This window comes from Bombina bombina, chromosome 3, assembly GCF_027579735.1.
Source record: "Bombina bombina isolate aBomBom1 chromosome 3, aBomBom1.pri, whole genome shotgun sequence".
Lineage (NCBI taxonomy): Eukaryota > Metazoa > Chordata > Amphibia > Anura > Bombinatoridae > Bombina > Bombina bombina.
The window spans coordinates 403,530,102-403,542,334 of record NC_069501.1 but is presented as its reverse complement, the minus strand read 5'-3'; the positions used below and the strand labels follow the sequence as shown (position 1 = coordinate 403,542,334).

General features: G+C 41.1%; 1 protein-coding gene across 4 annotated transcripts in view; it reads left to right on the top strand.

Moving 5' to 3' along the window:
* The window catches only part of HIPK1 (homeodomain interacting protein kinase 1), a 271,891-nt gene that overhangs the window by 83,290 nt on the left and 176,368 nt on the right, over positions 1–12,233 (top strand). For all 4 annotated transcript variants that reach the window (XM_053706570.1, XM_053706571.1, XM_053706572.1 and 1 more), the window contains one exon: positions 7,924–8,047. In XM_053706570.1, the coding sequence (XP_053562545.1) occupies positions 7,924–8,047 (124 nt within the window). The remainder of the gene's footprint in view (positions 1–7,923; positions 8,048–12,233) is intronic.

Below are 12,233 nucleotides of genomic sequence, written 5' to 3'. Positions count from 1 at the left end.
TAGAAATTTATGTACTAACTGTATTGATGCTACTTTAAATAAAAGTCAATTTGTACAATGTGAACAAATTTCACCAAACTGCGAGGGAAGAGTTATGCCGACTAACTCGCCTCACGCGGCAGTACCTGCATCTCCCGCCCGGGAGGTGAGTGATATTATGGCGCCTAATACATCTGGGCGGCCATTACAGATAACATTACATGATATGGCTACTGTTATGACTGAAGTTTTGTCTAAATTACCAGAACTAAGAGGCAAGCGTGATCACTCTGGGGTGAGAACAGAGTGCGCTGACAATACTAGGGCCATGTCTGATACTGCGTCACAGCTTGCAGAGCATGAGGACGGAGAGCTTCATTCTGTGGGTGACGGTTCTGATCCAAACAGATTGGATTCAGATATTTCAAATTTTAAATTTAAATTGGAGAACCTCCGTGCATTACTAGGGGAGGTCTTAGCAGCTCTCAATGATTGTAACACCGTTGCAATACCAGAGAAAATGTGTAGGTTGGATAAATACTTTGCGGTACCGGCGAGTACTGACGTTTTTCCTATACCTAAGAGATTAACTGAAATTGTTACTAAGGAGTGGGATAGACCCGGTGTGCCGTTCTCACCCCCTCCAATATTTAGAAAGATGTTTCCAATAGACGCCACTACTCGGGACTTATGGCAAACGGTCCCTAAGGTGGAGGGAGCAGTTTCTACTTTAGCTAAGCGTACCACTATCCCGGTGGAGGATAGCTGTGCTTTTTCAGATCCAATGGATAAAAAATTAGAGGGTTACCTTAAGAAAATGTTTGTTCAACAAGGTTTTATATTGCAACCCCTTGCATGTATCGCGCCGATTACGGCTGCGGCAGCATTTTGGATTGAGTCTCTGGAAGAGAACCTTAGTTCGTCTACGCTAGACGACATTATGGACAGGCTTAGAGTCCTTAAACTAGCCAATTCATTCATTTCGGAGGCCGTAGTACATTTAACTAAAAACTTACGGCTAAGAACTCTGGATTCGCCATACAGGCACGTAGAGCACTGTGGCTAAAATCCTGGTCAGCTGATGTTACTTCTAAGTCTAAATTACTTAATATACCTTTCAAGGGGCAGTCTTTATTTGGGCCCGGGTTGAAAGAAATTATCGCTGACATTACAGGAGGTAAGGGCCACGCCCTACCTCAAGACAAAGCCAAAGCTAAGGCTAGACAGTCTAATTTTCGTTCCTTTCGGAATTTCAAACCTGGAGCAGCGTCAACCTCCACTGCAGAAGGAGCTGTTGCTCGTTACAGACAAGGCTGGAAACCTAACCAGTCCTGGAATAAGGGCAAACAGACCAGGAAACCTGCTGCTGCCCCAAAGACAGCATGAACCGAGAGCCCCCGATCCGGGACCGGATCTAGTGGGGGGCAGACTTTCTCTCTTCGCTCAGGCCTGGGCAAGAGATGTTCAGGATCCCTGGGCGCTGGAGATCATATCTCAGGGATACCTTCTAGACTTCAAATTATCTCCCCCAAAAGGGAGATTTCATCTGTCAAGGTTGTCAACAAACCAGATAAAGAAAGAAGCGTTTCTACGCTGTGTACAAGATCTGTTATTAATGGGAGTGATCCATCCAGTTCCCGCGGTCGGAACAAGGACAAGGGTTCTACTCAAACCTGTTTGTGGTTCCCAAAAAAGAGGGAACTTTCAGGCCAATCTTAGATTTAAAGATTCTAAACAAATTCCTAAGAGTTCCATCGTTCAAAATGGAAACTATTCGGACAATCTTACCTATGATCCAAAAGGGTCAGTACATGACCACAGTGGATTTAAAAGATGCTTACCTTCACATACCGATTCACAAAGATCATCAACGGTATCTACGGTTTGCCTTCCTAGACAGGCACTACCAGTTTGTAGCTCTTCCATTCGGATTGGCTACGGCCCCAAGAATCTTCACAAAGGTTCTGGGCGCCCTTCTGGCGGTACTAAGACCGCGAGGGATTTCGGTAGCTCCGTACCTAGACGACATTCTAATACAAGCTTCAAGCTTTCAAACTGCCAAGTCTCATACAGAGTTAGTTCTGGCATTTCTAAGGTCGCATGGATGGAAAGTGAACGAAAAGAAAAGTTCTCTTTTTCCTCTCACAAGAGTTCCATTCTTGGGGACTCTTATAGATTCTGTAGAAATGAAGATTTACCTGACAGAAGACAGGTTAACAAGGCTTCAGGATGCATGCCGTGTCCTTCATTCCATTCAACACCCGTCAGTGGCTCAATGCATGGAGGTGATCGGCTTAATGGTAGCGGCAATGGACATAGTACCTTTTGCACGCCTACACCTCAGACCGCTGCAATTGTGCATGCTAAGTCAGTGGAATGGGGATTACTCAGATTTGTCCCCTACCCTGAATCTGAATCAAGAGACCAGAAATTCTCTTCTATGGTGGCTTTATCGACCACACCTGTCCAGGGGGATGCCATTCAGCAGGCCAGACTGGACAATCGTAACAACAGACGCCAGCCTACTAGGTTGGGGCGCTGTCTGGAATTCTCTGAAGACTCAGGGATTATGGAATCAGGAGGAGAGTCTCCTTCCAATAAACATTCTGGAATTGAGGGCAGTTCTCAATGCCCTTCTAGCTTGGCCCCAATTAACAACTCAGGGGTTCATCAGGTTTCAGTCGGACAATATCACGACTGTAGCTTACATCAACCATCAGGGAGGGACAAGAAGCTCCCTAGCAATGATGGAAGTATCAAAGATAATTCGCTGGGCAGAGTCTCACTCTTGCCACCTGTCAGCAATCCACATCCCGGGAGTGGAAAACTGGGAGGCGGATTTCTTGAGTCGCCAGACTTTTCATCCGGGAGAGTGGGAACTTCATCCGGAGATTTTTGCCCAAATACTTCGACGTTGGGGCAAACCAGAGATAGATCTCATGGCGTCTCGCCAGAACGCCAAACTTCCTCACTACGGGTCCAGATCCAGGGATCCGGAAGCGGTTCTGATAGATGCTTTGACAGCACCTTGGAACTTCGGGATGGCTTATGTGTTTCCACCCTTCCCGCTGCTTCCTCGATTGATTGCGAAAATCAAACAAGAGAGAGCATCTGTGATTCTAATAGCGCCTGCATGGCCACGCAGGACTTGGTATGCAGATCTAGTGGACATGTCATCCTGTCCGCCTTGGTCTCTACCTCTGAGACAGGACCTTCTGATACAGGGTCCATTCAAACATCAAAATCTAACTTCTCTGAAACTGACTGCTTGGAAATTGAACGCTTGATTTTATCAAAGCGTGGTTTTTCTGAGTCGGTTATTGATACCCTGATCCAGGCTAGGAAGCCTGTTACCAGAAAGATTTACCATAAAATATGGCGTAAATACCTATACTGGTGCGAATCCAAACGTTACTCCTGGAGTAAGGTTAGGATCCCTAGGATATTGTCCTTTCTACAAGAAGGTCTAGAAAAGGGTTTATCGGCTAGTTCATTAAAGGGACAGATTTCAGCTCTGTCCATCTTGTTGCACAGGCGTCTGTCAGAAAATCCAGACGTCCAGGCTTTTTGTCAAGCTTTAGCTAGGATCAAGCCTGTGTTTAAAGCCGTTGCTCCGCCATGGAGTTTAAACTTAGTTCTTAACGTTTTACAAGGTGTTCCATTTGAACCCCTTCATTCCATTGATATAAAATTGTTATCGTGGAAAGTTCTATTTTTAATGGCTATTTCCTCGGCTCGAAGAGTCTCTGAGTTATCAGCCCTACATTGTGATTCTCCTTATCTGATCTTTCACTCAGACAAGGTAGTTCTGCGTACTAAACCTGGGTTCTTACCTAAGGTAGTTACTAACAGGAATATCAATCAAGAGATTGTTGTTCCATCCTTGTGTCCAAATCCTTCTTCAAAGAAGGAACGTCTTCTACACAATCTGGATGTAGTTCGTGCCCTCAAGTTCTACTTGCAGGCAACTAAAAATTTTCGCCAAACTTCTTCCTTGTTTGTCGTTTATTCTGGACAGAGGAGAGGTCAAAAAGCTTCTGCTACCTCTCTCTCTTTCTGGCTTCGTAGCATAATACGTTTAGCCTATGAGACTGCTGGACAGCAGCCTCCTGAAAGAATTACAGCTCACTCCACTAGAGCTGTGGCTTCCACTTGGGCCTTTAAGAATGAGGCCTCTGTTGAACAGATTTGCAAGGCTGCAACTTGGTCTTCGCTTCATACTTTTTCCAAATTTTACAAATTTGACACTTTTGCTTCTTCGGAGGCTATTTTTGGGAGAAAGGTTCTTCAGGCAGTGGTTCCTTCTATATAATGAGCCTGCCTATCCCTCCCGTCATCCGTGTACTTTTGCTTTGGTATTGGTATCCCAGAAGTAATGATGACCCGTGGACTGATCGCACATAACAGAAGAAAACATAATTTATGCTTACCTGATAAATTCCTTTCTTCTGTTGTGCGATCAGTCCACGGCCCGCCCTGTTTTTTAAGGCAGGTAAATATTTTTTAAATTATACTCCAGTCACCACTTCACCCTTGGTTACTCCTTTCTCGTTGATTCTTGGTCGAATGACTGGGACTGACGTAGAGGGGAGGAGCTATATCAGCTCTGCTGGGTGAATCCTCTTGCATTTCCTGTTGGGGAGGAGTTATATCCCAGAAGTAATGATGACCCGTGGACTGATCGCACAACAGAAGAAAGGAATTTATCAGGTAAGCATAAATTATGTTTTTTTTTTTTTTTTTTTTTTAAGCATTTTGGTACTGGATGTTTTCTGTTTTTATCCTCTCATTTTTCTTCTCCTTTTCTGTTCCTGTAATGCAGATACTGATTCACTGTTATTAGTAATTTTTACAGCCCTTTTTTGTACTGCCAGTTCTGCATTGGTAAAAACACCAATCCTTGTTTACAGGTGACATTAGAAATGAGTTTGTATAGAAGCTGTTCCTTTGTTTCGACCCAGTGATTAAAGCATGCTTGGGCAGAGATGAGGATCTGAAATGGTTGCTCAACACTCTCTGCGTCAATGCAAAGTTAAACACAAACTTATGCTAGTTTAATGACAAACTGACATTCTTGTTTATATAGAGCACCTGCTTGCTTCACAAGATTTCAGGAAACTGGTTTATAAAGCAAAACATCTGATCAGAAACTCCTATACTTTAAAATAGATATGATTTTATTGCTGTATTTTTTTTGTTAACAGTCTAATTTGTATCCATTTGGACAATTCTAAATCAGTATCTGGTATTCAGAAATATGAAAAAGCTTTTATTTTTTCTTTCATATTTTAATGTGTAGGTTTAAAGTGATGGTCAAGTATGACTAACTACATCTTGCGATCCTAATGTGACTTTCATTCATCATTTCGCCATATTCATTCTAGTTTGTGCGCTATCTTATATTATTTTCCTACCTTACTAATATCCATCCTCCTCCCGTCGATTGTCCGCCATTGTTTTTTCTGCTGTCACGTGTTTTTATTATCCAATTACAGTACAGGCCACTCGGGGAATCAGCTCTAAGTAAAAACACCCTTATTCAATTCTGCGCATGCCCTAGCTCCGTAACCGCGGTGAGACAGAGATTAGGATGCGATTACGGAGCTAGGGCATGCGCAGAATTGAATAAGGGTGTTTTTACTTAGAGCGGATTCCCTGAGTGGCCTGTACTGTAATTGGATAATAAAAACACGTGACGGCAGAAAAAACAATGGCGGACAATCGACGGGAGGAGGATGGATATTAGTAAGGTAGGAAAATAATATAAGCGCACAAACTAGAATGAATATGGCGAGATGAATGAAAGTCACATTATTTTGCTAGTTACATTAGGATCGCAAGATGTAGTTAGTCATACTTGACCATCACTTTAACTTAATGTGACATCTACCTAGCTGAAGGAGGCTGCTTCTTGGGTGGTAGCTAGCCATAGAACAAGCTATTATGCTATTGTTCGTTCCCTGGGTGAGCGCTTCTCTGTTTTTATTTATAGATTTTAAAAACCACATTTAACGTTATGGTAAATTCTAGCTTGTTTTGAATTTCTAGGATTTGCCAGTGCTATAAATAAAGGGGACTTTGAGTTATGAAGTATCTAAACATTTTTATGGCAGCACACAGTTTTCCTAATGATGTTTCTTCATCTAAGCCAATAGCTTGCTAGCCATACGGCTTGGCAACGACCGGCTATTGGCTAAGAGGTGGAAATGTCACCTCATTGAAAAAATACCCTTTTTCTATGGGCGGCCAGAGGTGCTCAGCACGGCATATACTCACAGGCAAACATACTTTCAGCATGACGTTTTTTAAAGTCCACCTATATTTATTGCACTGTTAAATCTTAGCATTTCAAAAAGGCTATGATTTACCATCACTTTAAGAAGAGAAGAAAGCATGCATCTGCATTTCCAGATGGGGTGTGCAGGCATAGTGGAGGAAAGCCAAAATAGCCCTCTGGACAGAGAGGGTACCCTGCAACCTTACTTAAATAAATCTGGTACTGTGCCTCTGGATATTTTTACAAAACATTATCTGTGTGTTTTTATAACCATACATTTTATATGCAGCCCTTAAGACATCTAAAATACTGAACTGTGGCCCCCATGTGTTAAGACGTTGGCAATCACTGCATAATAAACACCAATTAGCCAATCGTAGATGTATACACTGTGACCGCTTACACATGCTTATTAAGAGCTGGGTCCTTAGAAGTGAGCGTAGACCGATTGGACATGGATGTAAATTGGAGTTTTTGTTAATTGCATGCTCTATCTGAATCTTGAACGTTTAATTTTGACTTTATTGCTCCTTTAATAAAGGGCATGTTTCAATTTAAAATATTTTGGTCAACCAAACTGGGCGCAACTATCTGTGTGTACAAAGCAGGGTAATGACTATCCTCTTCCAACTGTGCATCAACACCCACATCATCTCTGGAACATACTCTTCTCACATCACAAATTTTAGGTAATTAGTTACTGTAGAAACAATCTTGGTGCTATAATAAAATGTTTGCTAGTGTGTTGCTCTTCAACCATAGCTCTCTGGTGCTGTCATTAGCATCCTGCAACAGATGGCTGTAAAGAGATAATCTGCCCTTTGTATCTGCTCTCTAGTAACTATCTACTGGTGCACATGGTGGGGTTCAATTGGTTTCCATATTTGCCAAGCAGGAGACAGATAACCATTTCAAGTCTTACTAGCTATTTAAATTAACTGAATTTCTATAGCAAGCTACTTTATTTAAGCAAATTGTTTACTGCAAACTTACTATAGTAAGCTTATATATTTTAAAGGGACATTATAGTCACAGCTGTGCAACTTGCGCTGCTGATTGGGTCAGTGGCAGTTTCCATTTAGAGACAGCTATTCTCTCTGGCTCCCTGGCTGTGCTTTAACTATGTGTTACTCCCTTTGCAGGGTGTTAAACACACAGATGCAGGGTCACTAGTTTTAAAATTACATTGATCTTACAAATTAGGGCATGTCATATTTTGAATTTTATGGCCGCCCTTTTACTTGCTTGAATACAGAACTTTTATTAGGTTTGTGTTCTGTGCATAGCCATTTTGACAGTAGGGTAACCTCTGTTTCTTTTAATAAATCTTGTCATTGACTCACCAGATGTGCTCAGCTAGGTCCCAGTAGTGCATTGCTGCTGTGGAGCTTACTTCAACCATCTGTTTAACTGATTTGTAGGGGTTTAAAAATATTGTTATATGCAACCAATAGTGCAATAATAAAATGCTCTTACAAATAACATTTTCATTTTGCACTTTTAGGCCCCTTTTAATATTGCTTCTGGCAATGAATATTGTAAAGCTGTTAACGACCTATGTTATCTTTATTTTTTGTCATCCCTTTTAGTATTGCCATATGTAATGAAATGATTCTGCATTGCAGGTCTAAACATTTATGTATACCTATGTGTTTTTTATTTTTCAGAGCTCCTGAAATCATTCTTGGATTGCCATTTTGTGAAGCAATTGACATGTGGTCACTTGGTTGTGTCATAGCAGAGCTTTTCTTGGGGTGGCCTCTTTACCCTGGAGCATCAGAGTATGATCAGGTAAGCCCTATACTGGGAGGAGGGAGCAATGTGGAAGCGCTGCAGAATCTGTTGGCGCTCTACAAATAACCGATAATAATAATGTGAACACTGTACAAGGAGTCCATTTTACACTTTCATGCATTTGCATAAAGGGAACAGCCGTGTTTGCTGATCGGTTTCAGGCGTCCTTACAAACAATCCAGAGCTGCTGCAGGAGTATGCTCTTGGCATTTTTGAAAAGTGAAAGAGGGAAGTTTTTACTTAGATAACGCTTACATGTTTAAAACAATAGTCCATTTCTCTGCTATTGACTATGCAGACTGATTATATGTCCCTTTAAGGTGTATGATGGTATTTAATTTGACTTATTTTTATTTCCATCTTAATGCGAGGAGAGTCAACGGCTTCATTCCTTGTGGGAATACAGAACCTGGCCACCAGGAGGAGGCAAAGACACCCCAGACAAAGGCTTAAATACCTCCCCTACTCCCCTCATCCCCCAGTCATTCTTTGCCTTCCATCACAGGAGGATGGCAGAGAAGTGTCGGAAGATTCGGAGTAGTCTCTTATGGAGGGTAGTACTCTTCGCTATGGGACTGGAGTTTTAAGTAGTCTTGTCAGCCTCTCAGTGAGAGCATTGACGAATGTTAGGGTCTGGGGATGCAGGGAGAGTCTTTCTGCGAAACAAGACTCGTATTAACAACTCTTAAGCAATCGGTGTTGACGAGTTTCACTGCCTGCTTCTATCACTCAAGTCCATGTTAGGTGCGATGCTACAAGACTGTCAAACCTGAGAGGCTGTGTGTCTGCCCCACGGCGATGATTCCGATAAGATCGTTTCATTTTATATCATATAATAACGTAACAAGACGGGTCACAGTGTGACTCCTTTATCTGTATGGAATCAAGGGTTAATATCCCTGGAAGGGGATTATTGAACAGGGGGGATTTATACATGATTTACTTATATTTCTTTCATGTAATTAACAAGAGTCCATGAGCTAGTGACGTATGGGATATACATTCCTACCAGGAGGGGCAAAGTTTCCCAAACCTTAAAATGCCTATAAATACACCCCTCACCACACCCACAAATCAGTTTTTACAAACTTTGCCTCCAAGGGAGGTGGTGAAGTAAGTTTGTGCTAGATTCTACGTTGATATGCGCTCCGCAGCAAGTTGGAGCCCGGTTTTCCTCTCAGCGTGCAGTGAATGTCAGAGGGATGTGAAGAGAGTATTGCCTATTGAATGCAGTGATCTCCTTCTACGGGGTCTATTTCATAAGGTTCTCTGTTATCGGTCGTAGAGATTCATCTCTTACCTCCCTTTTCAGATCGACGATATACTCTTATATTTACCATTACCTCTACTGATTCTCGTTTCAGTACTGGTTTGGCTTTCTACAAACATGTAGATGAGTGTCCTGGGGTAAGTAAGTCTTATTTTCTGTGACACTCTAAGCTATGGTTGGGCACTTTATTTATAAAGTTCTAAATATATGTATTCAAACATTTATTTGCCTTGACTCAGAATGTTCAACTTTCCTTATTTTCAGTCAGTTTCATATTTGGGATTATGCATTGAATTATCATATTTTTCTTACCTCAAAAATTTGACTTTTTTCCCTGTGGGCTGTTAGGCTCGCGGGGGCTGAAAATGCTTCATTTTATTGCGTCATTCTTGGCGCGGACTTTTTTGGCGCAAAAATTCTTTTCCGTTTCCGGCGTCATACGTGTCGCCGGAAGTTACGTCATTTTTTTGACGTTATTTTGCGCCAAAAATGTCGGCGTTCCGGATGTGGCGTCATTTTTGGCGCCAAAAGCATTTAGGCGCCAAATAATGTGGGCGTCTTATTTGGCGCTAAAAAATATGGGCGTCGCTTTTGTCTCCACATTATTTCAGTCTCATTTTTCATTTGCTTCTGGTTGCTAGAAGCTTGATATTTGGCATTCTTTCCCATTCCTGAAACTGTCTTATAAGGAATTTGATCTATTTTGCTTTATATGTTGTTTTTTCTCTTACATATTGCAAGATGTCTCACGTTGCATCTGAGCCAGAAGATACTACAGGAAAATCACTGCCTGCTGGATCTACCAAAGCTAAGTGTATCTGCTGTAAATTTTTGGTAGCTATTCCTCCAGCTGTTGTTTGTAATAATTGTCATGACAAACTTGTTAAAGCAGATAATATTTCCTTTAGTAATGTACCATTGCCTGTTGCAGTTCCCTCAACATCTAAGGTGCAGAATGTTCCTGATAACATAAGAGATTTTGTTTCTGAATCCATAAAGAAGGCTTTGTCTGTTATTTCTCCTTCTAGTAAACGTAAAAAGTCTTTTAAATCTTCTCTCTCTACAGATGAATTTTTAAATGAACACCATCATTCTGATTCTTTGGACTCTTCTGGTTCAGAGGATTCTATCTCAGAGATTGATGCTGATAAATCTTCATATTTATTTAAGATGGAATTTATTCGCTCTTTACTTAAAGAAGTACTAATTGCTTTAGAAATAGAGGATTCTAGTCCTCTTGATACTAATTCTATACGTTTGGATAAGGTTTTTAAAGCTCCTGCGGTTATTCCAGAAGTTTTTCCTGTTCCTAATGCTATTTCTGCAGTGATTTCCAAAGAATGGGATAAATTGGGTAATTCATTTACTCCTTCTAAACGTTTTAAGCAATTATATCCTGTTCCGCCTGACAGGTTAGAATTTTGGGACAAAATCCCTAAAGTTGATGGGGCTATTTCTACCCTTGCTAAACGTACTACCATTCCTACGTCAGATGGTACCTCGTTTAAGGATCCTTTAGATAGAAAAATTGGATCCTTTCTAAGGAAAGCTTATCTGTGTTCAGGTAATCTTCTTAGACCTGCTATATCATTGGCTGATGTTGCTGCAGCTTCAACTTTTTGGTTGGAAACCCTAGCGCAACAAGTAGCAAATCGTGATTCTCATGATATTATTATTCTTCTTCAGCATGCTAATAATTTTATCTGTGATGCCATTTTTGATATTATTAGAGTTGATGTTAGGTTTATGTCTCTAGCTATCTTAGCCAGAAGAGCTTTATGGCTTAAGACTTGGAATGCTGATATGGCTTCTAAATCAACTCTACTTTCCATTTCTTTCCAGGGAAACAAATTATTTGGTTCTCAGTTGGATTCTATTATTTCAACTGTTACTGGTGGGAAAGGAACTTTTTTACCACAGGATAAAAAATCTAAAGGTAAAAACAGGGCTAACAATCGTTTTCGTTCCTTTCGTTTCAACAAAGAACAAAAGCCTGATCCTTCGTCCTCAGGAGCAGTTTCAGTTTGGAAACCATCTCCAGTCTGGAATAAATCCAAGCCTGCTAGAAAGGCAAAGCCTGCTTCTAAGTTCACATGAAGGTACGGCCCTCATTCCAGTCCAGCTGGTAGGGGGCAGGTTACGTTTTTTCAAAGAAATTTGGATCAATTCTGTTCACAATCTTTGGATTCAGAGCATTGTTTCAGAAGGGTACAGAATTGGTTTCAAGATGAGACCTCCTGCAAAGAGATTTTTTCTTTCCCGTGTCCCAGTAAATCCAGTGAAAGCTCAAGCATTTCTGAATTGTGTTTCAGATCTAGAGTTGGCTGGAGTAATTATGCCAGTTCCAGTTCCGGAACAGGGGATGGGGTTTTATTCAAATCTCTTCATTGTACCAAAGAAGGAGAATTCCTTCAGACCAGTTCTGGATCTAAAATTATTGAATCGTTATGTAAGGATACCAACGTTCAAGATGGTAACTGTAAGGACTATATTGCCTTTTGTTCAGCAAGGGGATTATATGTCCACAATAGATTTACAGGATGCATATCTGCATATTCCGATTCATCCAGATCATTTTCAGTTCCTGAGATTCTCTTTTCTAGACAAGCATTACCAATTTGTGGCTCTACCGTTTGGCCTTGCTACAGCTCCAAGAATTTTTACAAAGATTCTCGGTGCCCTTCTGTCTGTAATCAGAGAACAGGGTATTGTGGTATTTCCTTATTTGGACGATATCTTGGTACTTGCTCAGTCTTTACATTTAGCAGAGTCTCATACGAATCGACTTGTGTTGTTTCTTCAAGATCATGGTTGGAGGATCAATTTACCAAAAAGTTCTTTGATTCCTCAAACAAGGGTAACCTTTCTGGGTTTCCAGATAGATTCAGTGTCCATGACTCTGTCTTTAACAGA